General features: G+C 44.1%; 2 protein-coding genes across 3 annotated transcripts in view; one reads left to right on the top strand and one right to left on the bottom strand.

Moving 5' to 3' along the window:
- Positions 1-26,864, bottom strand: part of LOC103597691 (major histocompatibility complex class I-related gene protein) — a gene marked incomplete at its 5' end in the record, with an annotated part of 88,922 nt that overhangs the window by 9,125 nt on the left and 52,933 nt on the right. The window lies entirely within an intron of this gene.
- STX6 (syntaxin 6) overlaps positions 23,757-26,864 on the top strand; it is a 50,290-nt gene continuing 47,182 nt past the window's right edge. Inside the window, exon 1 of one of the 2 annotated variants that reach the window (XM_008581554.1) lies at positions 23,757-24,025. In XM_008581554.1, coding sequence (XP_008579776.1) covers positions 23,991-24,025 — 35 coding nt within the window. In that variant the 5' untranslated portion in view covers positions 23,757-23,990. The remainder of the gene's footprint in view (positions 24,026-26,864) is intronic. The other variant, XM_008581555.1, reaches the window with a different exon arrangement.

Here is a 26,864-nt window from a genome sequence, read left to right as displayed (position 1 = left end):
TCCTTATAAATTACCCAGTCTCAGGTATTCTGTTATAGCAACACAAAACGGACTAAAACAGAAAGTTGGTACCAAGGAGTGGGGTATTGCTATACAGATACCTGCAAACATGGATGAAGCTTTGAAACTGGATAATGGGCAAAGGTTGGAGGAGTTTGGAGGACTTAGAAGAAGAGAAAAAGATGAGGGAAAGTTTGGAATGTCTTAGAGACTTACGTGGTGGCGGGCAGAATGCTGATAGAAATGTGGACAGTAAAGGCCATGCAGATGATGTCTCAGATCGAAATGAGGAACTTATTGGGAATTGGACAAAAGATTACCCTTGCTAGCAAGGAACCTTGCTGCATTGTGTCCATGCCCTTGGACTTTGTGGAAGTTGGAACTTAAGAGTTGTGAACCAGAGCATCTGGCCAAAGAAATTTCTAAGCAGCAAAGCATTAAGGAAGCTGCATGGTTGCTTTTAAGAGCCTACTCTGAGTTACAGCTGCAAAATCATGAGGTAAAGCCAGAATTTAAAAGGGAATCAGAGCATAAAGATTTGGAAAATTTGCAGCCTGGCCATGTGGTAAAGAAGCAGAAAGCTGGAGAACAATGCAAGGGTGAAGCAGATAAACTGATTGCTAAAGATATTATATTGGTGGTGAGGCAGCCAGATGCTAATAGTGAGAAAATGAGAGGAAAGCCCTGCAGGCATTTCAGAAGCCTGGAAGGGTGCCCCACCCATCATAGACCCTGAGGCCTAGAAGGACTGAATTATCCTGGAGGACAGACCTGGGGCACAGCTGCCCTTGGGATCCTGCTCCCTGCATCCCAGCTGATCTGGCTAGAGCGGCCCCAAGTGTGGTTCATGCAGCAGCCCTGGAGAGTAGAGGCCCAAAACCTTGGTGGCATCCACATTGTGTTAAGTCTGCGGGCTGGCAGGATGTGAGAGCAGTGGAGGTGTGGCACTACCCACGGAGATTCCAGAGGATGTCTGGAAAAGCCTAGGGGCCCAAGCAGAGACCTGCCACAGGGCTGGAGCCACTGCAGAGGACATCTACTAGACCAATGCCAAGCAAGAAAGCGGGGTCAGAGCCCCCACCAGGGAAATGTCTAGTACAGCCAATGCAGCAGGGCTGCCACCAGTACCCCAGAACTTCAGGGCCACTGGTAATGGGCAATGCAGGCCTGGAAAAGCCACAGGCACCAGTGTGACCCACTGGGCTTTGCCTGGCAGAGCTGTGGGAACAAGGCTGCCTGATGCTTTGGGGGTCCAGATGCCCAGGTGGGCCCAGGATGCAGGACTTGGAGTCAAAGAACAGTATTTTGGATCTTTAAGACATAATGTCTGCCCTGCTGGGTTTCGGACTTGTTTGGGACCTGTTTTTCCTTTCTTTTGGCCTATTCCTCCCTTTTGGAATGGGAATGTGTACCCAATGCCTGTTCCACCATTGTATCTTGGCAGTAGATAAATTTGGTTTTATTTTTCAGGTTCACAGCTGGAAGGACTTTTGCTTTTGGTCTCAGATGAGACTTTGGACTTTGGACTTTTAAGTTGGTGCTGGAGCAAGCTAAGACTTTTGGGACTGTTGGGATAGAATGACTGTTTTTTGTATGTGAGAGTGACATGGGTTTTGAGGGGCCAGGGGCGGAATGATGGAGTTCGGATGTGTTGTCCCCTCCAAAACTCATGTGGAAATTTGATCTCCAATGTGGCAGTATTCGAAACTGATCGAGTCATGGGGGCGGATCCCTCATGAATGGATTAATGCTCTCCCTGGGGGAGGGGGGATTAATGAGTGAGTTCTCGCTCTATTAGTTCCCTCGAGAGCTCGTTGCTTAAAAAGACCCTGGCACCTTCTCCCTCTCTCTTGCTTCCTCTCGCCATGTGATCTGCTTGTACCTGCCGGCTCCCTGCCACTTTCCACCATGAGTAGAAGCAGCCTGAGGCCCATGCCAGATGCAGCTGTCCCAGAATCGTAAGCCAAATAAACCTCTTTTCCTTATAAATTACCCAGTCTCAGGTATTTCTGTCATAGCAGCACAAAACGGACTAAAACAACCCCCCATAGAAAAAAATTTTTTAAAGCACAGTGCTTAGGACTGTACTCGCCTCCCACAACCAGGCACACCACGTCAGCACTTTGGGGCCCGCCCGGGGACCCAAGGCATGCAGTTGGGGACCAGACACTCCCCACAACCAGGCACACCACCAGCACAAAGGAGCATGCCAAAAACATCACTTCCATGTGGGTGGCCCACCACAGCCACCACGATAACCATGGCTGCTGCAAAAGTGGCTAGACATCACAACCGCCACACAGATGGTCCATCAGCCGCTGGAGGGCATTGACACAAGGAGAGTCACCAACAGAGATAAAGAAAAGAAGAGGACGTCTCTCTCCACAAAGCCCATTCCAGAGCGACAGAGGAAGCATCTGCTCTATGATAATATTGGGGGACCTGATCACACCTCTCAGCATTGGACAGATCTAGGCAACAAATCAACAGAGAAACCACTGTTCTTTCAGAAGGAGAGAGGAAATCTAGGGTGATGGGCAGTGGGGAGGGAAAGGAGGAAGGAGAGAGATTGGACAAGGGGCATAAAGAATAATTATGATTTATAACTATATATATGCTAGTAATATTGATTTGATCAACATATCTCAATGTTGAACCCAAAAAATGTACAATCAATTTTGATTCAATAAAAACTTTTTTTAAAAAAAGCACAGTGCTTTTTCTATTATACCAAACTACCTCTGTTAATCATTTTCTTCTTCTTTTCCCACTTTTTATTCTGGCTAAATATCACTCTAAGGATTGTGCTCATCCCTTAGAGTTAAAAGGAAGATAAAATGAAACAAAACTGGTCCTCTCTGCCACTCCCACACTGAACTTCTCCAGCTCGTACAAGAAGCTCAAGGTCTGGTGGAGACAAGGAAGGTAATTTCAAAGTAGTGTGATGGGTGTTGTGATGGGGTCCATGCCATTGTGGCTCTCAGGGAAGAATTTCCAGAGAAGGCGACATCTTCTGGGAGATCTGAGGGACAGGAGGGAGGTGAGCCTTGAAAGGGGTGGGAGGAGCACAGGAGGGAGGCCTGTGGAACCATGCGTGCAGGCAGGAGGTATGGGAAACAGGGTGTGCTCTGAGAACCAGATGGCCGAGAACAGCCAGAGACCTGTGTCACAGAGGGGACTGCGAGAGAAGAGATGCTTGAGAGGGAAGCAGAGCCGAGGCTGAGAAGGCCAAGAGTTGGCAGATAGAAGGTGTGCAGCACCAATGGTTTTCTTCCCCTCCTCTGCTCGCTGTGGCCTGGAAATGCTCACCTCTGAGCCTTTCCTGTTGTTACCTCCTGCCATTCTTACCCATCTACATCCTTCTCAGTCATTAAAATCCATCTCCAAAGACACTCCCAGGACCAGCCCTGACATTTGTGTGGCCGGGTCAAGAGGACAGATGGTGGAACCATGCGTGCAGGCAGGAGGTATGGGAAACAGGGTGTGCTCTGAGAACCAGATGGCCGAGAACAGCCAGAGACCTGTGTCACAGAGGGGACTGCGAGAGAAGAGATGCTTGAGAGGGAAGCAGAGCCGAGGCTGAGAAGGCCAAGAGTTGGCAGATAGAAGGTGTGCAGCACCAATGGTTTTCTTCCCCTCCTCTGCTCGCTGTGGCCTGGAAATGCTCACCTCTGAGCCTTTCCTGTTGTTACCTCCTGCCATTCTTACCCATCTACATCCTTCTCAGTCATTAAAATCCATCTCCAAAGACACTCCCAGGACCAGCCCTGACATTTGTGTGGCCGGGTCAAGAGGACAGATGGAGGCCCATATACCAGAGATCCAAATATTTAAAAGGAACAAATCAAGCTAACAAATTGTTAAATACGAGTATGTTCTATCCTCCTACTTTGAGAAATAGCCCTTAATAAGACCTAAAAGGCCAAGTTCAAATTTTAAAATCTCAGACTTTGTGAAGTTCTGGACCTGAATGTGGTGGCACAGAGAAAGCCAGCCTCCATCCTCCAGCCCCTGGCCCTTGGCCTGAGACCCACATCCTTCTCTTTCTGCCCCTGGCTCCACCCAGCCCTAGCAAGGGCTTGTGCCCACATTTAAACACCACTGCTCTCTCATTCAACCTCCACCACAAACACCGCCTTTTGGCTACTCCTTGGGCCTAGCAGGGCCCTCACCAACAGCACAATGCATCCTTAGGAGGATGGAACAAAGGAAGAGGACTGTGTAAACCTAAGCAGCCCTGAGTCATCTGCACAGGGAACTCCAGGTTCCTGGGTGCATGGAGTATGGTCTAGAGTGGAGGGGCATAGACACAGGGTGGCCACCTCCCCTCAGTCTCACATACTCCTCCCTCTGTGGGGCAGGTATGGATAGTAGAGGGACAGGGTGGGGCTCCCTGAGGTGTGGGACCACATCCGGAGGCTTCTTCTGCCTGTGTCTAAGGGCTGTACTAGACACCACTTCCCCAAAGTCTCTCTAGATTGCCCAGACCAAAGCTGTTGTCCCCTTTGGGAACTCCCCTAGCACTCAGATCTTCTGAGATGGCCTTTGACACTGCAGAGAACTTTTCATGGCTGTCAGGCTCCTATTTCCCAGGCTGAATACCACTTAAGTTCATGCCTTCCTCTTCATTTATAAACATATAATGAAGAAAAAATATCAAACTTTAATAAAATCAGCTTACAAAATGGTTAGGTTAGCTTCTGTGCAAGCAAGTCTGTCTATATTTTTCTTTTCTCTAAAACTTTATGAAAGAATTTGTAACATGCAGACCATCTTTTAAAACTGACCACCTCAAGACCAAAGACAGAGTACCCTTACCTTAACTACAAGAGAGCCAGGATGCCCCAAGACTAAACCAGGCCTCCCAGGGCACATTCCAACTGAGTGTACCAATTCTATAAAACTGGTATAAACACCTTTTTCTCCCTGCTCCTGGAGCTTGAGAGGGGCCATTTGGCAGGGTTCTGAGGGGGGGACCCCATATCCCTCCTTGCAGGTTTTATTCTGATGTCAGCTGCAATGCTGAGCAAGTCAGAGGCTGGTCCCCTCCGGGCTTGAGCAGAGCATAAGGTCCCTAAGGCCCCTCTGTATTGCTTTGACCTTTGACTTTCCCTTTACCTTCCTCTGGCAGGTGTGGGCTGGGGTTGGGAGGCAATAAACAGAAGCCTCTGAGATTATCATGAGAATCTCTCTTCATAAAAGTGTTATGAAAACAAGAGCCAGAGATTGAAGCAGAAGCACGCGTTCTATCACAAAACCAAGATTTACTATATTCTGCCTTCTATTTATCTTTCCTTACCTTCTACCTTTTTTTTGATGTTAAGGGACTTAAGAACTGGGACTTAGCTTTTTTCCTTTTTATTTCCTGCAAGGCCTAGCACAGGGAGCTTAACATATGGTAGAGCTTGGTCAATATTTGGGGAATTACATTGTTGGTGAAACACTTTATGTCTCTGCTTTGGAATAATGAAATACGGTGAAATGAATATGAATCTATTTAACCTAGAACTTACACTTTAAAAAATATTTTTTATTAAAGGCGGGTGAGTGGAGAGCAAAGCTGAAAACTAATGTACATCCAATCGGGAATCTTCAAAAGGTATATATGCTTGAATCTGCAATCGATTTAACAGTTTTATTTCTCCACATCTGCAAAGGGTTTGTGGCTACTCTGGAGTTATGCAACTGTTTAAAGATGGAGGCAAAAGGAAGAACAAGTCATGGACGTGAGTTCTCACACTTGCTTAATATTCATTTGTATATTCAGTAAACCTGTGAGCACCTCTTCCGTGCCTGTCACTCTTCTAGGCCCTGAACGCACACCAAATGAAACAGATAAAAACGTCTGCCCTCTTGGAGTCTACACTCTAGTGGGGGAAAGGGAGGAAGACAGATGATGCAAAATAAACAAAATATGTTTTTTTAAAAAGTGCAGTGGAGAAATATAAAGCTGCAAAGAGGAATGGGCAACACAATCATAAACAGGAAAGACTGTTAGGGAAGGCTTCCCAAAAAGGTGATTTCTAAGCAAGTGCGTGCAAGAGTGAGGAAGACCAGTAGATCTCTGGAGACAGCAGTCCAGACAGGACGGGCCATGCAAAGGTCCAGAGGAAAGAACATGCCTGGCATGGTCCAGGAACAGCAAGAAGGCCTGTGGCTGGAGCTGAGCAAGTGGGGGGGAAATAAAGAGGTAGGAATCACTTCCACTGTTATTCATAGGGAAAAACCTCACAGAAGGCGGATTCCAGGCAAAGAAGGGGGAGAGCAGAAGGAAGAGGAAAGATGCTGTGTTACCGAGCTAAATTGGGTTGGTGTCGAACTTTCCCTGGAATCTGGGGCTCCTTTTTTGACATCTTGGGTCCACATTCCTGGTAGATGCCAACAAGCTAAAAAAAAGTATTAACCACTTGGGGCATTACTGTCTGATGAGAGCATTTATTCTAGTAGGCTATCACCAACATCATCTTCAAACATAATACTTACAATTCGTGGAATTTTGCTTTTTTATAAAAACATAACTTCATAAAAATTTGCATTAATCAGAGTTAAAAGAGATAAATAAAAAGAAATCTGGTCTGTTGACAATACTGTCCAAGTAGTGTATAGTGTCCTTTTTTCGACCTCAATGTCTAATTCCTGGTTTTGAAGCAGTTTTTCTTCCCCAGCCAGCCTTGATTTACAGAGCTGCCTGGCCCACACAGGCTGCACTCCATCTGCCTGTCCCCCTGTCCACCCCTCGTGCAGCCCAGCAGGGCTCTGCTCCAGGATGTCACAGCCCTCTCCTCTTCATTTGTTATGGGCCCACTTACCCATCTGCTGCCTCCACAGATGCAAGCTATGCTTGCTCCTTAGTTGGGCTTCCAAAATGTTTCCTCAGCTGTGATGGGAAGTGTGTTAACAGATGATAAGTTAGTAACACACTAGAAAAGATGGGGAAAGGTCCATGATAAGCTCTTTCTCATAGTATATTAGACCCTGTGATAATTTATATCCTACCAGGATATGTTGCCTGGATGATCCAATGTCTAATATAACTATTGAGGTTGAATGATTTGAAACGGCTGATATTTGACCATTTTGATCTACAAAAATGGCAATTTCACACCACTCGATCTAATCTTCCAATTCTCTCTTCTCTAGGATTCTCTCTCCCTTTCCATGAGCAGATCATCAGCATTAATTCACTTATTGGGCTGAAATCTACCATTTAGAATTTGGTCTTCTGTCCAGGCCAGCTGAGGTGCTTCTCAAAGGGCATTTGCTGCCCTATCCCATTAGCCTCTGATAGACATTGCTGGAGACCCTTAACTATACAACCAAACAGTTTAGCAGGCACAGTGGCTACTTTCTAATCCTAAGTTATGTTCCCTTTAACTTGTAACTTAACCAGTTGGGCCATTTTTACAAAAGGCTTTGAAAATCACTGGTATAAAATAACTGCTAAAGTGTTTTCAGGTATTCATCCACAGAGGCAATTTCTATTTATTGAGTATCTACGTGTACAAGAAACTGTGAGGCAATTTCAGGAAGAGAAAAACAAATCAGACACTAGTTCTTTCCTCCAGGAACTTACTTATTATTGGGGAGCTAAAGCAAATGGCATAAATAAGTGTGATGCAATAACACACAGCAGCAAGCAGCAAATGCCACAAAAAAGATATCAATGTATTGCTTCAACCGCTCAGAGGGGAAATACCCTATTTCCTATAGGGGATCCATTGGGAAATGCTCCAAGGAGGAGGTGGCAGATCAGTTGGGCCTTTGATGAGTCACAAAGGGCAGCAGCATCTTAATCATAAGAAATGCAATTATTGAGCCAGCCCGTGGCTCACTTGGGAGAGTGTGGTACTGTTAACACCAAGGCCACAGGTTCAGATCCTTATATAGGGATGGCCAGTTAGCTCACTTGGAGAGCATGGTGCTGACAACACCAAGTCAAGGGTTAAGATCCTCTTACTGGTCATATTTATAAAAAAAGAAAAAAGAACTGCAATTATTATTGAGCTCATACCATGTGTTAGGTACTGTTCTAAGCCCTTGATAAACATGGGTTTCATTTCCTCCTCACAACCACCTTTTGAGGTAAGTCTTATAATTCCCACTCCACGCACAGAAAATGGGTGCAGGGAGATTAAGTAAATTGACCAAGATCATTCTTAGAATCCACAAGTGGAGGAACCAGGAATCACACTCTGATCTTGCAGATAGGAAGCCCCTCTACCTGAGACTAACCAACTCTTCCTAGTGAGCACTTCCCCAACCCAGGCTGTTTCAGGCTTCCAGCCCCTGGATCACCACTGTTCTCTCTCGCCCCCTTGTGTCCCAGAAAGGGACTCACTGACTCGGATATCTGTCCCAGGACCCGAGAATCCAGAACCTCCTACAGGTGGCAGTGGGTCCTCACTGTATCACAGGTAAACAAAGTCACCATTATTTATTGGCCCTCCCAAGTAGCCCAATACCTTAATAAGGTCAAAATGATTATGATTTCTGGGAACTACTCTTTGGAATTTCAAGCATTGTGGGAATGAGGGGGAAAAGTAGATGGTGATATTTTTAGTCAAGAGGACCTTTGGACTCTTCTCAAATCATGCAGTAATATGGATGACTGTATGTGCAGTAAGAACTGTTATTCCCCTCTCCTAAAACAACTTGTCTAACTACAGGAATCTGAGAGGCTAAAAGTGCTCAATGTGACAGTGTGACTTCCTAGCTACTTTTTTGAGGCTACCCTTTTGAAGGTTACCAATATCTCATTTTGTGTATGTTTTATTCTTTTTCTGCATTTCCAGTTAGCATGGTCCTAGCTGCTAGGGATATGGCAATGAACAAATCAAAGTCCCAGCCTTTTGAGCTAATTTCCAGAAGGGAGATTGACAATAAATAAATATATAATACAAAGTCAGGTGGTAATAAAGTTTATGAAGAAAAATAAAACAGAGAACAGACACAGAGCATAGAGAGGGATGATCTTTTAGAAAGCAGGACCACAAAAGGCCTCTCTGAGCAGGTGGCATTTGAACAGAAATGTGAAATGTAGTACGGAAGTGAGCCACAGGAGAAGAACCTTCCAGAAAGAAGCACAAGTCCTTGAGGAGGGTGCATGCTCAGACTGAGGAACAGCAAGGAAAACATGGCAGGGCCATGTAGAGCTTTGGAGAATGAATGAATGAGCTCTGGTGGTTTTTTCCTCAGTACTTCCTGTGTACAATGATGACCATATGTCTCATATTTCCCAGAAGAGTCCCAGTTTTATGAATTTTATTATTTTTAAATGATTTGTTGAAGTTGTAACAAAATGTGATTTGATATGTATACTCTTATAAGGTTTTCTTGAATAAATATAAATTCAGACATCAGAAAGAATGTCCTTTGTCATCTGTCTCAATATAGGTCTCACAAAATAAAGTGTTTAAAGGGTCATGTGTTTGATCTTTAACCTAAGCCCCATCCCTGCAGTTCCTGGCAACCCTATGGGGTAAGAGGATTGAGGTCAAGTGAGAATAAACAGATATTCCAACTAGTCAGAAGAAAAAAATCTACAAATTAGTTGAATTTCTCAGATTTAGATAAATTCAGCATCAACCAAGAAGAGGACCTTAGGGGAGTGAAACATTGTCTTAGAGAAATTTCTATTGCATGTACCTTGGAAACAGCTCCATGGAAACAGACTGAAGTCTAAGAAAGTCTATAGCAAATGCCCATATTTTCTTATGTTAACTCCTTGAACTCAAGGTCATTTCTAAGCAGATAATCTGCAAGTCTGTCTTACAACACTAGTCCAGTTGGCAGCTCAAAGGGCTTATCCTTGTCTGTGAAGGACTCCACCATGCATAAAGTAGATTGATATAGCAGATTAATACATCCATAAAATTATGAGTAACATGAAGAGACTGACCTTGGTTGTGCCAAGATGAAACACACAACCACATATGGCTATGCAAAAGAAATACCATGCGTGCCCCAGCCTGGTTAAACCCACCCACATCACAGTTTCACACACACTGAAATGAAGAACAGGATGAGTTATAGAAGCATGAAACACCCTTTTGTATTCAAATTCTGCAACTACAGTAAACCACAGTTGTTAATTTGCAGATACTACTGCTGCTGAATCTCTCTATGGCTCACAGATAACTCTGATTTCTTAGAGACATTACATTTGAAAATAAATTCACTCAGGAAGCATTTATTAAATACCTATTGGGCAGTAGGTAGTGCCAGGGAAATAAAAGTGAGGCTATCTCTCCCTGCCTTTAAGGAGAGCCTCAAAGGGAAGATTTTTGTAAATAGAAAATTATAGAACTATGAACAGGAGCTATGGGAGTACAAAGGAAGGAACAGTCACCATCAGGCTGTGTAGTAGTGAAAGCAACACACTGCAAGTGATCTTGGAGTTATTTTGACATTTCCTGGAGTTGGGACACCAAACACTCTGGGGTCTGCTCCCTCTTTGCCTCATCTATCGGTGGTATAGAAGCTCCTCAGTAGCACATGGCACAAATATCCAGCAGACCAAGTTTTTTTTCATAACCCCACACATATCCCTTTCTGGTCTAATCCCTCAAAGCTCAGGAATGCTCAGTCAGGGTCCTGGCAGGAAACAACCTTTATCCCAAATAGGTCAGATGAACAGACCTTCAGGAAGGGACTCCTTGCTGAAGTGTGGTCAAGGGTAAGGAATACAAGGATGATAGGTTTCCAGAGGCCAGTAACTATGGGAAGCCATTACCACCTATAGGATTGAAGAGGTAAAAATAGAAAATAGTGTTACTGAAGCCCAATGGAGCTGTGATCAGCCTCATCACCCTTCTCTTCCTGAACTACAACAACGAAAACGGTACAACCACGTCATCAAGCTTCTTCTCAGACCCCCTCTCAACCCCGTTTTAGCACTAACTATCTGACTCCTCCCCTTAGAGGAGCTTTAAGGAAGCAGTTATTCAGGAAAAACTATATTGCAGAGACATAGCTACTGCTGGAAAGAGGGGAAGGAGCAAGAAAAAAATACCCCACCCTTTCTTTCTGCCCTGCTCTCTGATCTCTCTCCTTTCAGTGTCTCCTATTGAGTGAATCCAAACAGAAATCAGCCTCCAAGAAAGACTGGGTGATGCGGTCTATAGCAGTCAGCCTCCAGGACACAAAACAGGACAGAGAAGGGTGGAATCTAAGGAGCCAAAAGGAGGATAACCAGCACAAAGTGACCTTCCCAACCCTTTATAACTTGTTTTATTTCTCATTCCACCAATTATCAAGTGACAAGTCTTCACATCCAGTGGTTCTGTGGTATTATAGAAAAGCCCTCCTGGACTGAAGGTCAGAAGACCTGTGATCTATTTCAGACTGCTCATTATGTGAACTTAGTCTCCCTAGACCTACAGAAAAATCTAGGCCTCATTTTTTTTTTTTTTTTAAAGATAACTGGTAAGGGGATCTTAACCCTTGATTTGGTGTTTTCAGCATCATGCTCTCTCTCGTGAGCTAACCGGCCATCCCTATATGGGATCTGAACCCGTGGCCTTGGTGTTATCAGCACCGCACTCTCCCAAGTGAGCCACGGGCCGGCCCAGGCCTCATCTTTAAATGGGGATATTTTCTTAGCCTACCACAAAGGGTTAGTGAGACCATCACATGGGATAACATGTTTAAGTACTATTGTTTCACACTGTTAGAGGATCAAATGCGGGTAATAAACTTGTTAACTTCTAGAAATATTACCCTTTACCTCCCTCTTTCCTTCGTCTTTCCATCTTCTGCCTCTTACCCTCACTCCCAGTCTTTCCCGTTTCTGACTTAAATGATGAGATTTTCTGAATTACATTTTCATTGAAGCATAGACTATGTCTGTTTTGTTCACTGTCATATCTCCAAAAGTGCCTGGCACATAGTAGGCCATCAATCAGTATTTGTATTAATTAATCCACGAATGATCTGAAAGAGCTCCTTCCTGTCATATTTATCAGCAGTCTGAGTTTCAGAGGCTGCCTGCCCACCCCCCCAGGAGTGCCAACCCCCAGCCCCAAGAGCAGTGGCTTAGGGCAGAAAACACTGGTGCTTCCAGCGCATGGGCCTTCTTGTGTATTTGGGGCAAGAGAAGGCACCTGCTTCCTCAGTGATTTGGGCACCCTAAACAATGAAAAACTCCTTCTTCTACTAGACTAAAGTTTCTCACACCCTGTAAACAAGCCCAGGGCTATGTTATTTTTTTTTATATCTTTTGCTACACGTAAGGCTTGTGGTGAGGAAAAACACAAGTAAACCTGAACAATGAATCTACCCCACTGTTCAATGCCTCTGAAACTCTGACTACATCCCCATGAGACTAACTAAGTTAGAAAAGAGGAGAAACAAAAGTAAAAGAAAGGATATGAGCAGAAAAGAAGGGAACTATGCTCAGAGGGCAAGTGAGCAAGTGCCAGGGGTCTTTCCAGGATGGCTTCCACCCGCTCAGAAGGTGGGTGACATCAAAATCCTACAAACATGAACGGGAAAACTGTTCAGCTAGTCCATCACTCCTACAAGTCCTGGGTTTAATACACTCACTTTTCTGCCCCTGGCTTCTTCATATTTTCACCACAAGTTTTAGGAAGAAAAGCTGTTCCTCCTAAGCTGCCTCAGCTTTGGAGTTAGGAGCAAAGAGAACTTGGGATACTCACCGGCATCACTGTGCTTCACCGTTAATACGATGATGAGCGGTAACAGGAGCACCATCAGCCCCCCTAAAGTCCTTCTCTTTCCGGATTCTTTTAACCGAAACACTGACAAGTCCCTGTTGATCCTTTTGAGATTCTATAGTCACTGAGTGACACATAGGGCCCTCTCCCAATAAGAACAGGAAAATATATGTAGTGTCATCAGTTGCTAGGTAGAATAGGGACAAAATGAAAGTACTGAGCACCTTCCATGGTGACTTTTAACCCTTTGTTGGTTTCAGACGCTGCTTGCTCCTTTTGGTGTGACTGTCTTCACTCTGCTGCCAACTTTGAAATATTAATGGAGCACAGTTACGTGCAAAGCACAGTGAAACAAAGATTGATACAAGAGTACTTCAAAAAGTTCGTGGAAAAATACAATTAAAAGATAATACAAATCTTTCCATGAACTTTCTGAACTGTCTTCTTTTTTTGTTCTCTTTTTGTGTGTTTTTTTTCTTTTCTGAACTACCTTCTAATACCTGGTCACACAGGAAGCTCAAGTTGCTGCCTTTGCTTCTTCCCTGAAACTTAGATTTTTGCCCAAGGGTCAATGAGAAAGAGTCACACAAAGTTTCCAGGCTGCTCCCTGCTCTGACTCCGTACAATGTTACAGTCCATATGTCCATATGTCTGATATAGCATTGTGTCAATTAGATGTAGTCTTTGGCTTAGGTCTGTCTTCCCTGCTGCTCTAGCACCCAGAACAATAAGCTTTAAAAAATGATAGTTGATGGGCCGAGCCCGTGACACACTCGGCGCTCCCGCCACGGGTTCAGATCCTATATAGGGATGACAGGTGCGCTCACAGTGCTCACTGGCTGAGCGCGGTGCGGCCGGTCTCAAAAAGGACAAAAAAATAAAAAATAAAATAGCGCTCACAGTGCTCACTGGCTGAGCGCGGTGCGGCCAGTCTCAAAAAGGACAAAAAATAAAAAATAAAATGAAAAATAAAAAATGATAGTTGAACAAAAGAGGGCAAGAAAAAGGCCTAAGAGATGATTCTGAGGGTCAGACACTTGGCTTGCTTGATCAGCAATCCCCAGGATCAAGCTATGGCTACACTGTCATCAGGAGCACACGACAAGTTGGAAAACAGCAGCTTAAGCTTGTCCAGGGAGCTGGGGAACAGGCCCAGACAGGAAAGAGGAAGTAGAGGTGGATGAGAGAGATGAATGGAAGCAAGGCCATGTGGCAGGCCAGGCTTGAGCTTGGCTCAGGGACCTGAGTTTGCATCCAGCTATTTCACTTTGGGCACAATACCAAATTGCACTGAGGCTCAGTTTCTTCAGCTGTAATGGCAAATCCTAGCATATATTTCAGAGTTGTTAAAGAGCTAAATGAAGTTCTGCTTATTGGGCACTTGGTAGGTAGCAGAATCATAAATATTGGTTTCCTTCTGTGGCAGGCTGAGAACTGCCCCACCCCAAAGATGTCCACATCCTGTAAATATGTTACTTTCCATGGCAAACCTCTGAATATGTTACTTTAAAAGGCAAAAAGAGGGCCGGCCTGTGGCATGGTGCTGATAACTCCAAGTCAAGGGTTAAGATCACCTTACTGGTCATCTTTTTAAAAAAATTTTTTTGAAAAAAGGCAAAAAGGACTTTGCAGATATGATTACATTAAGGATCTTGAGATAGGAAGATCATCCTGGATAATCTGGTGGGCCCAGTATAATCACAAGGGTCCTTATTAGAGAGAGGCAAAAGTGTCAGAGTCTGATAAGGAGATGTGATGATGAAAGCAGAGGTCAGAGTGATGCCATTGCTGAAAGCGGGACATGAGCCAAGAAATGCAGGCAGCCTCTAGAACTAGAAAAGAGGTAGAACAGATTCTCCCCTAGAGCCTCCAGAAGGAATGCAGCCCTGCCCTCTGATCATCTCTTAAGCCTTTTTCTTGCCCTCCTTTATTCAACAAGCACTAAGTGATATAATGCTATATCTGACTTCTGGCCTCTAGATTGTAAGAGAATAAACTTGTGTTGTTTTAGGCTATTAAGTTTGTGGTAATTTGTTACAGCAGCAGTAGGAAACTAACAGGTCTTCATTATTCCAAAAGAAAAAAAGAAGCCAAATAACGAAATTAATATTTGGTAACTTTTCAGCACCTCCTGGCACCTTCTCTTCTCAGATCTCTGTATTTCTTTCTTCCTTTCCTTCCTCCTTCCCTCCTTTGTTCTTCCCTTTGTTATTCATTTAACAAATATGCTCACCCATGTGCACCTTTCAAAGACCCACAATAGTCCCAGATGTCTCTTGTTAGCACCGAGGTTCCATAGCAGTGTATTTGTTACTTTGAATTTATGTTAATATTTATTCCAAAAATGTGTGCTGTACCATAATCTGCTGCATTTACATTAAAAAGTAGGTAGGAAAAGATAAGTACGTATGGTGACCATGCCTTCCATTTTTTTTTTTTTGTCTTTTTGTCTTTTTCCGTGTCTGGCAACGGATCGCAACTCTCAGTGTTGCCCCCGTACCGGACCGGGGACCGGCAACGGGATTGCAACCCTCGGTGTTGCTCCTGCGCCTCGCTCAGCCAGCGAGCGGGAACCGGTCTGTATGTGGGATCCGAACCCTCGGGCGGGAGCGCCGCCGCGCTTCCCAAGCGGCGCACTATCCAGTGCGCCACCGGGCCGGCCCATGCCTTCCATTTTTTTTTTTTTGTCTTTTTGTCTTTTTCCGTGTCTGGCAACGGATCGCAACTCTCAGTGTTGCCCCCGTACCGGACCGGGGACCGGCAACGGGATTGCAACCCTCGGTGTTGCTCCTGCGCCTCGCTCAGCCAGCGAGCGGGAACCGGTCTGTATGTGGGATCCGAACCCTCGGGCGGGAGCGCCGCCGCGCTTCCCAAGCGGCGCACTATCCAGTGCGCCACCGGGCCGGCCCATGCCTTCCATTTTTTTTTTTTTGTCTTTTTGTCTTTTTCCGTGTCTGGCAACGGATCGCAACTCTCAGTGTTGCCCCCGTACCGGACCGGGGACCGGCAACGGGATTGCAACCCTCGGTGTTGCTCCTGCGCCTCGCTCAGCCAGCGAGCGGGAACCGGTCTGTATGTGGGATCCGAACCCTCGGGCGGGAGCGCCGCCGCGCTTCCCAAGCGGCGCACTATCCAGTGCGCCACCGGGCCGGCCCATGCCTTCCATTTTTAAGTCATTTTATTCTAATTACAAATTAGTAAATTCAACACAAAAAATTTGGAAAACACCCCCAAAAATCACAGAGTAATAAGATAAAAATCACCCAAGAGAGAAACCACTGTTAGTATAATTTAGTATATGTCTTTTCAGTGGTTTTGCTATGACAATGTATGTATATATATTAGATATGTTTTTAGTTCATTTTACCAAAAAAAGGTTTCATATCCTAATACTAGTTTGTAAATTTATTTTTTCAAATTGATATTTCCCAATATCAACATGCATTTTTATGGCATAGCTATACTAGTCCTTAAATTTTTAAATAAATAGGTTAGATCACGACAAGTGACAACTGCCCCACTAAGCTTAGAAGCGTTGAGGTGGGGAGTGTGTCCTTAGCATACTCTTTGGGAAGAACACGCTCTACTTCTGGCAATTGTCTATCCTTGATTCTCAAGCTACACTTTTCAGAATGGTTTGTGCTTATCTTGTTCACTATGACTCCTTTTATGTCTGGTTTTTTAACATCTGGTTTATTATATGCATCTTAAGGCCCTTCTGAGGAATTTGATTAATTTGCAAATGGGGCAACTCATCCTCAAAAACCAAAAGACAAATTATTGAGTTAACAAAAGGCTCTTGCTTGTTAAATAATGTTGTTTTCAACATATTTTATCACATTCAATAGTTTCCTCTTGGCTATTTTTTAAAAGTTCAGTAGGGGTGTTGCGTGTGGGGATATGTGTGTGTCAAGTCTGATCTGACCCATTTTCTACGTGTAGGTAAAATCCATTTGCCCATTTTGGGCCAAGGCTAGCCCTTGTACAAACGTGCGGTAGCGGGCCGGCCCGTGGCTCACTCGGGAGAGTGTGGTGCTGATAACACCAAGGCCAGGGGTTCGGATTCCTATACAGGGATGGCCGGTTAGCTGACTTCGGAGAGCGTGGTGCTGACACCACCAAGTTTTTTCTTATTTTCTTTTTGCTCCTCTGATTGAATGATTTCATAGCCAAAGGTTCGGATCCCATATAGGGATGGCCGGTTAGCTCACTGGGTGAGCGTGGTGCTGACAAACGTGCGGTAGCATGCTGTAGCAAAGAACATGGGCTCAGGAGTCAGACAAACTTGTTTTCAAATGAGGCTCTTCCACTTCCTAACTATGTGAACTAAGGCAAATTAATAAGCTCTATAAGCCTCAGATTTATCCTGTAGAAAATGGAGGTAATAACAGTATCTGCCTTATAGGGTTGTTGTGAGGATTCAATGAAATCAAGCAGTGGTAGAACCAAGAGGTGATTTGTCACTTGTTGGGACTTTAGAGCAGTATTACTATGCATACATAACTGCCATCAGCCCTCTTGAACAATCCCAAATAAACCTGTAATTTAAGGAAAGATTGCGGGTCTGCAATGCATCTTCAGTTCAAACCCCCTAGCCCTTCTGTCTAACCAAATTACATTCTAAAACCTGCCCCATGTGGAAATTCCAGAGCCACTTCTGAAGATAATACATATGTATTCCTTAGCACAATGCCTGATACACAGTAAGTAAATGTTAGCAATTGTTATTACTGTTATTGTTATTCACTAGTTTAACAAAAGAGATTGTGGATTTTCCTTTCCTGTGTATGGAAAAATTCATCAAGAATGGTAAAGGCCATATCTGTCTCTCCTACAGTGATTCCAATTCACTGTTTTGTCAAGAAGTTCAAAGAATTCCAAATGACTTATTTCAAATTTTTTATATTCACCAATCTCTATCCATTCATATATTCCTACCTTGCTTAATTGTAAAAAGGATTTAGAACAGCTAACTTCTGATGTACTTTTTCATATGCGGTCACTTGGCTTTTTCACTTCTCTTTTACTGATTTTTCTTTTCTTTTTTTTACTTTTTGTATTTTTGATTATCCAAGTAAATATTTCATTGCAGTAAATTTAAATGTACTCCTTTTTTCTGGGTATGAATATTTTCTATGTACAAAAACGTTTCTATGTATAAAAATGAAAAGAGTTGAAATTGTGTCATACATACAATTTTGTGTGTTGCTATTTTCTCTGAAGACATTCCCACGTCATTATATACTTTCAAACAACATTTCTAATGACCATCAAATGGCTATTTCATAAATTCTTAATCACTCCTTCATGTTGAATATGTAAGTTGATTTGAATTCCTCCTTTTTTATTTTAAACCAGGTTGTACACAGTGAGGGTTAGAGGTGTTGGGAACAACCAAGGAGGGGAAAGAAAATATAACCAGTGTATAGACAGTTCCTGTGGTGAGGGGTGGGAAATGTGGACGGCCATAGCTGGATCAATGGAACTTAACATGAGCAAATGTTTCCTAGAATGTCCCAGAACATGCACATGCTTATCAGGATTTTTTAAAGTTGGGATAATAATGAAGAGTTTAATTCCTTACATCTATGTAACACTTTTCTTCCTTACTCTACCTTGTTTCAAAAAGGATTTAGGGTGAACTCAACAACAATAAAACAAACAACCCAATTAAAAAATTGGCAAAGGACTAGAATAGACGATTCTCCAAAGAAAATACACAAATCTCCAATAAGCACATAAAAAGATGCTCTGCATCACTAATAATTGAAAAATACAAATCAATATAATTATGAGAAACCACCGCACACCCATTAGGATGGCTACTATTTAAAAAAAACACACAGAAAATAACAAGTGTTGACAAGGATGTGGAGAAATTGAAATCCTTGTGTATTTTTAGTAGAATGTAAAATGGTGCAGCCACTAAGAAAAACAGTATGACTGTTCTTCAAAAAATTAAGAATAGAATCACCATATGATCCAGCAATTTAACTTCTGGGTTTATATCCAAAATGATTGAAAGTAGGGTCTTAAAGAGATATTTGTACACCTGTGTTCATAATAGCATCAATCTCAATAGCCAAAAGGTGGAAGCAATGAAAGTGTCCACTGATGGATAAATGGACAAAAAAAGTGTGGTATATACATACAATAGAATATTATTCAGCTTTAAAGAGGAAGGAAATTCTGTAATATGCTACCACGTGGATGAACCTTGAGGACATTATGCTAAGTGAGATAACAAGTCATAAAAAGACAGATCCCGTATGATTCCACTTACATGAGTAGCCAAATTCATAGAGACAGAAAGTAAAACGGTGGTTGCCAGAAACTGGGGGGAGGGGTGAATGGGGAGTTGTTTAATGGGTGTAGAGTTTCAGTCTTACAAGGTAAAAGAGTTCTGGAGATTCGTTGTACAACAAGGTAAATGTACACTTAAAAATGGTTAAGACAGTAAATTTTATTTTATGTGTATTTTACCACAATTTAAAAATTTTTTTTAATTTCTAAAAAAGGATTTAGGGTGGCTTATAGTATTTGATACTTTGCAAAACGCTTTCACATATATGATCCCAGTCGATCTTTATAACAACCTAATGAGGGAGCACGTTGGGTTCCATTTTATAGTACACCCTGTAAGTGTTGGAGCGAGCAGGACCAAAGCCATGTTAGGACCTAAAGCTGCCTGGGCTGCAGCGGGGGAGGATTTTTAAAATGACAGTTTTTTTCTCTCCACTCTTGCTTCCCATCCCCTGACTTTCTTACCTCGCTCGCTAAGTAGGGAAAACAAGGCTGAGAAGCTACTTACTTCTTTGCAAAGCTAACAGTTCTTTCTTTGAGACTTGTAGAGTTTTGAGAAATGATCAAGGCCAAATGACTGAAGCTGACCTTGGGCACTAGCCAAGTACACCGGCACAAATCAAAATCTTTGCAGGGTCCTGAGATAACAGTGAAGATGAGAACAGAAACCAGAGAGGCCTTGGCAAGACCTTGTACCTGACACATAGAAACGGACCCCTCATAACTCACATCTCCTGCTCTCCTGATTTTCACCTCCCACATTCCATTCCCTCAAGCCATCCTTTTTTTTTTTTTTTTTTTTTTTTTTTTTTTTTTTTTTTTTTTTTTTTTTTTTTGTCTTTTTCGTGACCGGTAAGGGAATCGCAACCCTTGGCTTGGTGTCCCCACACCGCGCTCAGCCAGTGAGCGCACCGGCCAGTCCTATATAGGATCCGAACCCGCGGCGGAAGCGTCGCTGCGCTCCTAGCGCCGCACTCTGCCGCACTCTCCCGAGTGCGCCACGGGGCCAGCCCAAGCCATCCTTTAAAAGCCCCTCAGTTTATGTAAATCTTCGAGATGGGACAGCCTACCATCTCCTTCAGCTGAATACATCTGCTTTTCTAACACCAGCCATTTGACTTCTTAGTTTTTTTTTCCTTTTCAAGAGGGCGGGCAGCCAGACCTGAGTCCAGTAACATAAGGATGTTATGGAACTCCCACGGCTTTTAGGGGGAGAGGGTGACTACCCGTTGCAGTCCCTCTCAGGTCTATCCTGGCACCCTTACCAACAAGATATGATTTGATCCTTTCTGATCCTCCTCCCCATCGGCTCTATGGCCCGGCTACCTGTGCCCTATTCTCTGCGTTGCCATCTCCTTATTTCTGCACAAGATGCCTTGCAAGACCCCAGTAAGCTCCCTCCATTACCCACTCTCCTAACTTTGGAGGCTCACTCAGGGACCAGAGGCTCTCCTGGATGCCCTCTCAGGATCCTACAGAAAACCCAGAGTAGGCATGTCAGCCTCCCCCAACAAAATGAACAAGTTCAAGTGCTAAAGGTTGATGAGTTCTGACAAACACATACACCCATGTAACCCACGCCCTGTCAAGATACAGAGCATTTCTATCGCCCCAGAAAGTTTCCCTTCCCAGTTGATACTCTATCTGGAGACTACTGTTTTGACTTTTTACCCATGAGAAATTTTAATTCTTCTTTTTTGGGGGTAGAGGTGTGTGTGGGGGTATGGGAGAGAGAGCTTTTTTGCTGAGAATTCTTCCTAAGCTATTGTTTATGCCAGTATCTGGGGCTGGTTAAATGGGAAAAAAAAAAAAAAAACCCACAAAGAAATAACTTCCTTTGTTTCTTCTCACATTTTAGCTATAGCTTCCCTTTCCCTGGGGCAGTGGAGGCAAAGGTTTAGTTTGAGAGGGAGTGAAGGAGGGTGCATTAGTCTGTTTTTGTTGCTTATAACAAAATACCTGGATCTGGGTGATTTATAAAGAAAACAAAACTTGTTGCTTACGGTTTCCAAGGCTGGAAGGCCCAAAGTCCATCTGGTGGTGGCAACAGTGACCCAGGGGTCTCACATTGTAAGATGGTGAGAGGAGAGAGAGAGCCAGACTCTCCTCTTCTTTTAAGGCCCTCAGAACCATGCCCTTGACCATCATTTTTAATCCATTCACCACTGCACGGTCCCACAACCTAATCACCTCTTTAAGGCTCCACCTTTCAATTACCTTAAAAGGATTTCTCACCCTATTAACAGTCACAGTGGGGGCCAAGTTTCTAATACATAAAACTTGGAGAATACAATTCCAGCTTCAGTGAGTTTTGGGGGAACATAATTCAATCCACTGCAGAGGGTGACAGATTAAAGACCCATACACAGTTCATAGCTCAACCCCCTCCACTCTCTCCACTGTTGGTGCTTGTTCCAAACCCCTATTATGGGACTTTTCCAAGCCTCTGTCCTCTGTCTATGTTTCTACTTATAAAACTATCACCTCTCACTTGGGTCTAATTAATAAATTCATGGAACAGATAGTAAGAGGCTGTGCTAGGCAGAGGTAGTAATACATTACCTTAGTACTCCACCCCTCCAGGAGTTTCGTTTAGTGGGGAAAACCAACATGCTAGCAGCTAATTTATCTCTACCCTGCACGGAATCCTCCTCCTGTATTCTCTTTCTTGGTGAGTGGAACCAGCAACTAACTCCAGAACCCTGAAGACTTCCTCCCGCTTTTTCCACCAACTCTTCCACACCCTGAACCATTGAGTCACCAAGTCTACTGATTTTGCCCCTAAGGTATTTCTCAAATGCATCCCTCTTTTCCATCTTAGTTGCCATCAACCTAGCTTAGGACACCCTCATCCCTCCTTTGGACCATGATCTGCCAGCCACTGCAGCATCTGTCTCAAATGCCTATCTGACCCTGTCAATTCCTCAGTCCCCATGACTTACAGGAGCATGTCCACAGTTCTTAATATCAAAAACAAGGGCTTGATAATCTGACCCTGCCCACCTCCAGCCTTAGCCCCTGCTGCCACCATCCCATTCCTTCTACTCCAGCAACACCCTCTGCTGTGGCTCCTCCACAGGCCACCATGCTGTTCTACATCACGGCCCCCTTCTGGCTTCCTCTAGTCACTGTTTAGGGACTCCACACCCCAGCCCTGATACACACATAAATAAACTGGTAGCTTGTCTCTGTTTTTCTATGGCAACCTGTGCCCTTCTCTCATTGTATGTAATTGCCTGTCTCTCCCACCAGTCTGAAGTTCCAGTCTGAAGCCTTGTTCATCTCTGTGTTTGGTGTCTAGTACATAGCCAGATCACAACACATGTCAGGCACTGTTCTAAACACTTATCACACATCAGCTCAGTCCTCGTGACACTCTATGAAGAAGGTGTTACTATGGTACCCATTTCACAGTTGAAAACAGTGAGAGATTAAGCAGCTTGCTCTCATCATGTCTAGGTGTTTTGTTTTGTTTTGTTTTTCTTCTGAAACATCTATCCGATTCACTCCTTCCTCTCCATTCTGGTCATTCCTGGTCTGACCTGATCCCTTCAGACCAGATGACCAAAGTAGTTTCCCAACTGGTCCCCTGACTTTACTACCTCACTCCTTTGGGGTTTGGAGGTATGCACGCGTTTTTATTTAACCCCCACAACCACCCATGAGCTAGATACTATTATTTATATTTTACAGATGAGGAATTGAAAAATAGGGACCGGGTTCAAACAGTGTTTGTCTGGCTCAAAGAATTCTGCCATCCCCACAGAGACTGGTGATCTCGGGCAAGTCATTTAACCTCCTAGAGCCTCAGATTCCTCTTTTGTAATATGGAAATAATAAATAACAGTAATTACCTCATTGTGAGAGCAACTGAGATAACACTCAGCATCCCGCATGACACACAGTAAGTAATCAATGCTTATCAGTAATGAAAGTCCACAACCTCCATCCACAAATTCCATAGCATATCTAGCATATGAGTTGGCTAATTGTTCTTGCCAAACTGCTTTCTGGAAGCTCTTGAACCACAACTGAAAGTAAGTTGTTATACATGGCCCCTTCTTTGTTCCTCAATGGTGCTGTCTCCCGGGAAGCACCATATGCTGTCTGAAAAAATTACCTTACGTGGTCATTTGCAGACAATGTACAGCAAAAGAAAATACAGCCCATCTGGTGGAAAGCGCACAGAATCTGCAGCTCTGCCCTCTCCAGGCTGTGTGACCGTAGGAACTCTTGAAACCTCTCTGAACTTATTTTCTCGTCTACATGATGAGAATAAGAATACCTTCCCCATAAGAATATTGAGATAATGCAAATACAGCCTTTAGCACATAAAGACCTACATAAAGGAGCTGTGTAACATTATCATAATCAGATAATACGTATGAGCTTGCTTTATTGTAAGTCGAGTACGAGATGGATTTATAAATCACATACTGTTAACATCTAGTATTAAAACCAGAGGAAAGGTAAAAGGATTATGCAATTTAGGTACAAGTACAGCTGATCCTGAAACCCTGACGGCCTACCTCTGAAGAAACCAGCAGTGCCTCAAACTTGAGGGGACAGGCTGGAAAAGACCGCCCCTCCTCCACCGCCCCCGGAGCCCCGCCTCCGCATGACACAGTGCCCAGGCCCCGCCGACGAGGGGCGGGGCCAGCCCTGGTCACGTGAGCGCGGGTGCGGAAGTGGTGGTGCAAGGCGCGTTTGCGATTGGCTGCAGCTGAGGGCCCCGGGGGCGGGGTCAGGCAGGCGGACGCGCCGGCAAGAGTCGGGGGAGGAGGCTGCCGCGGGGGTCGGCGCCAGAGTCCGGGATCCGGGCCGCAGTGCTGACCGAGTGCTGGACCTCCGGCCGTCCGGTGCACCGCGGCCTGTGCACGCGCCCGCTGCTCAGGGTCCCATAGGCCGAGGCGCGGGCGGCTGACGGAGGCCGGTGGGGTGGGCGGAGGGAGGCCAGGAAGGCGTGGGCGCCCAGTGCACGGAGCAGGCGAAGGCGGCCGGGGGCGGGGCGCCATGTCTATGGAGGACCCCTTCTTTGTGGTGAAAGGGTGAGTGTCGGCCGAGGACTGTCCTGGAGGAGGAGGTGGCGGTGATGCCTGCCCGGCACCTCTCCGTCTCCTCTCTGTAGGGGGAGGGGAGGCAAGTTGAAGTTGAGGAGGGGACCGAGGGGACGCCTTAGCTTTGAGGGCCATGACCAAGCGTCCAGAGACATCCCCTCCCCGTCCTACCTGGACTGTGAAACCTGTGCCCCCAGCCAAGCTGCTGGGTGGTGGTCGCCTTTTGGCCTCTTCGCCGCGGTACCACTTATCTGGGGTTCGGCAGCTCTGCAGCTGGGGAAGGAGGCAGGGGTCCCAGCCCGAACTGGGGCTCTAGTCGAGCTTGGGACTCTGCTTCGAAGGAGGGAAAACAGCATCTGGGCAGGAAAAGGGAAATGGCCCTCCTGAGCTTTGTAGTTCGCGGGGACGGGGGTGAGCTCCATTGTCCATTGAGTTTGGAGCGCTCTCCCGCAGACTGGTGAGAACACGGCATGCCCAGAGGCGTCTGAGCACGTTTGCAGGGAGGGAGGCGGGGGCGCAGGGCTCCGGAAGGCAACTCAGTTCAGTGGGGGAGTGTTCACTGAGTAGTGGGAGAGGAAAGCAGTCGTTCATACTCGGTGATGTTGGAAGGAAAACGCGATGAAACCAGCCAAACTAAACTTTCCTCAGCTTTCTATTAGCAACCGGGATTTTCTCATCGTGCTAAAGGAAATGAGTGTTTCTTTTTAACTCCTTGATTTCATCCAGGCGGTTTGACAGATTTCCCCCATTTCTTATTCTGCCTTTCGGAATAGAACTACCTTATGTTTCCTCATGAGCTGTCCTGACTCCATCTTTGATTGTTCGGTTGTTTGTTTGGTGATAGAAACTTCAGTTGCACGTTGTTATGTCAGCCTTGTAGCCATTAAACGAGTGCAAGAAAGATCTTTCCAAGTCGGAACTTATTTCTTATTAGAAAGTTGCCAGCTTTATGTTTTAAATGTCAAACATCAAAAATCTGAGAACTGCGAAGTTCCCAAAAGATCTGTTCTAGTAACCATAAAGTGTCTCTTCCTTTCAACTAGTTGCTACTAGCTACTTTCTGTAGTGATAAAAGCTGACCAGTTGTATGGGTGTTTGTTGTTGCAGTTAAACGGTACTTTAGGTGAAATACTTTATTATCCATGATACGGTAAAATATATTACTTATTAACATTTCCCTAGAAAGTGTTTTTTCACCTTTAATTTACATGGGAAAATGCCGAGTTGATTTATTAGTAATATGTGGCTTTCCTACCTGGAAAATGTGTCATTTGTTAGAAGGATTGATTTAGCAGTTAATTTTTAAATTTTAAAGATGTGTGGTGTTCCCTTGAATGAAAGTTCTTAGTGCTTATGTTGCAAAGGTTATCTCTGGCAGTGGAGATAGAGCTTTTTTGTTTGACTTTTAGTGGAATTTGTGAAAACCCTAAATTGCTCTGCTATCTTGACCTTTTTTTCCCCTAACAGTATCCAATACAGTCTACCAGTGCTTGCTCACTGATTAGAGATCACTGTTTATTGGAACAATGGCTTGGAGTTTTAGTCAACTTTTACATCCTTTTTGCTCATGTCCTTGAGGTGCCTGAAGGAAAAGAGATTCTCAATACTTTCTGCTGTGGAAAGGCAAAGTCAGCCATCTGGGTGTCTCCAGATGTTTGTATGATGGCATATTTGGAGATCCACGTACCTCCATTTATTAAAAGTATTGAAAATGCATTGAATAAGTGTGGAAAAATTAAAGGTGCCTAAATTATGGCCCTTAGCCCAGGAGCTTCTAATCTAATCTGAGAAACAAATCACCCCAGAATTAAGTAAAAATGAGAGGTGGTAAATGATTTAAGTGCTGAAGTGCATGCTAAAGATGGTAAGTGCCCCAGGAATTCAAAGAAAGACAACTCCTTAGTAATTGTTATGGTAGGAAAAGCTTTGGGAGTAGTAGTAGGTCTTGAATTAGGTTTTGGAAATGGGCCGAATTTAGATAATTCAGGCCTATCTCTTATCTGGATGCTTGTCAAAGAGTCTTCTAATTGGTCTTGCATTCGGTCTCTTTCCTCTTTCATATGACTTTGGATCTACTGGATCAGCGCTGTCCTGTAGAAATATAATGCAAGCCACATATGTCATTTTACATTTTCTAGTAGCCACATTAAAAAGTAAAAAGAAACAAGTGAAATTAATTTAATGTCTTCTTTAATATATTCAAAATATTATTTCGATATATGGTTAATATAAAGATTATTAATGAGATATTTTACTTTTTTTGTATTGTCTTCAAAATCTGGTGTGTATTTCACATTTCCAGCACATTTCATTTTGGACACTAAATCTTCATCAGAAGTACTTTATCTGTACTTAGAGTTTATTAAACTTATAGTTGGAAAAGTAAGTTCTCATACTTTAATTGTTCCAAATATGCGTAAAAGTTTTCTGGAAACCAAATTGCATATAAATTTTTGAATTTAAATTAATTAAAAGTAAAATTTAGTTCGTCAGCAACACTAGCCCCATTTCAAGTCAGTAGTCATATGTGGCTTCTATATTGGACAGCACAATGTAGCTTTTCTAGAGCCCAAGCAGTTGTGTCCTACTTAATGTCATTTAGTGGCCACCTGTTGCCTACAGATTAAAGTGCAGACTTCATGATTTCCCTGATCCAGCTTCCACTCACTTTGCCCACCCTCAGCCTCAGTGCTCCAGCAATGCCAGACTCAGTACAGTGACTATAACTGTACCACTGGATGCTCTTATTCCACACGCACTGGCTCAGCCCAATTCATCTGCTCAGCTTTCGGAATTCAGAGTAAGCACCTGACTCTAGGAATTGCTTCCC

The sequence above is a fragment of the Galeopterus variegatus genome, unplaced genomic scaffold (assembly GCF_000696425.1).
Source record: "Galeopterus variegatus unplaced genomic scaffold, G_variegatus-3.0.2 Scaffold2393, whole genome shotgun sequence".
In the NCBI taxonomy this organism is placed as follows: domain Eukaryota; kingdom Metazoa; phylum Chordata; class Mammalia; order Dermoptera; family Cynocephalidae; genus Galeopterus; species Galeopterus variegatus.
Note: the sequence above shows the minus strand (reverse complement) of the source record. Positions and strands in the feature narration are given on the sequence as shown.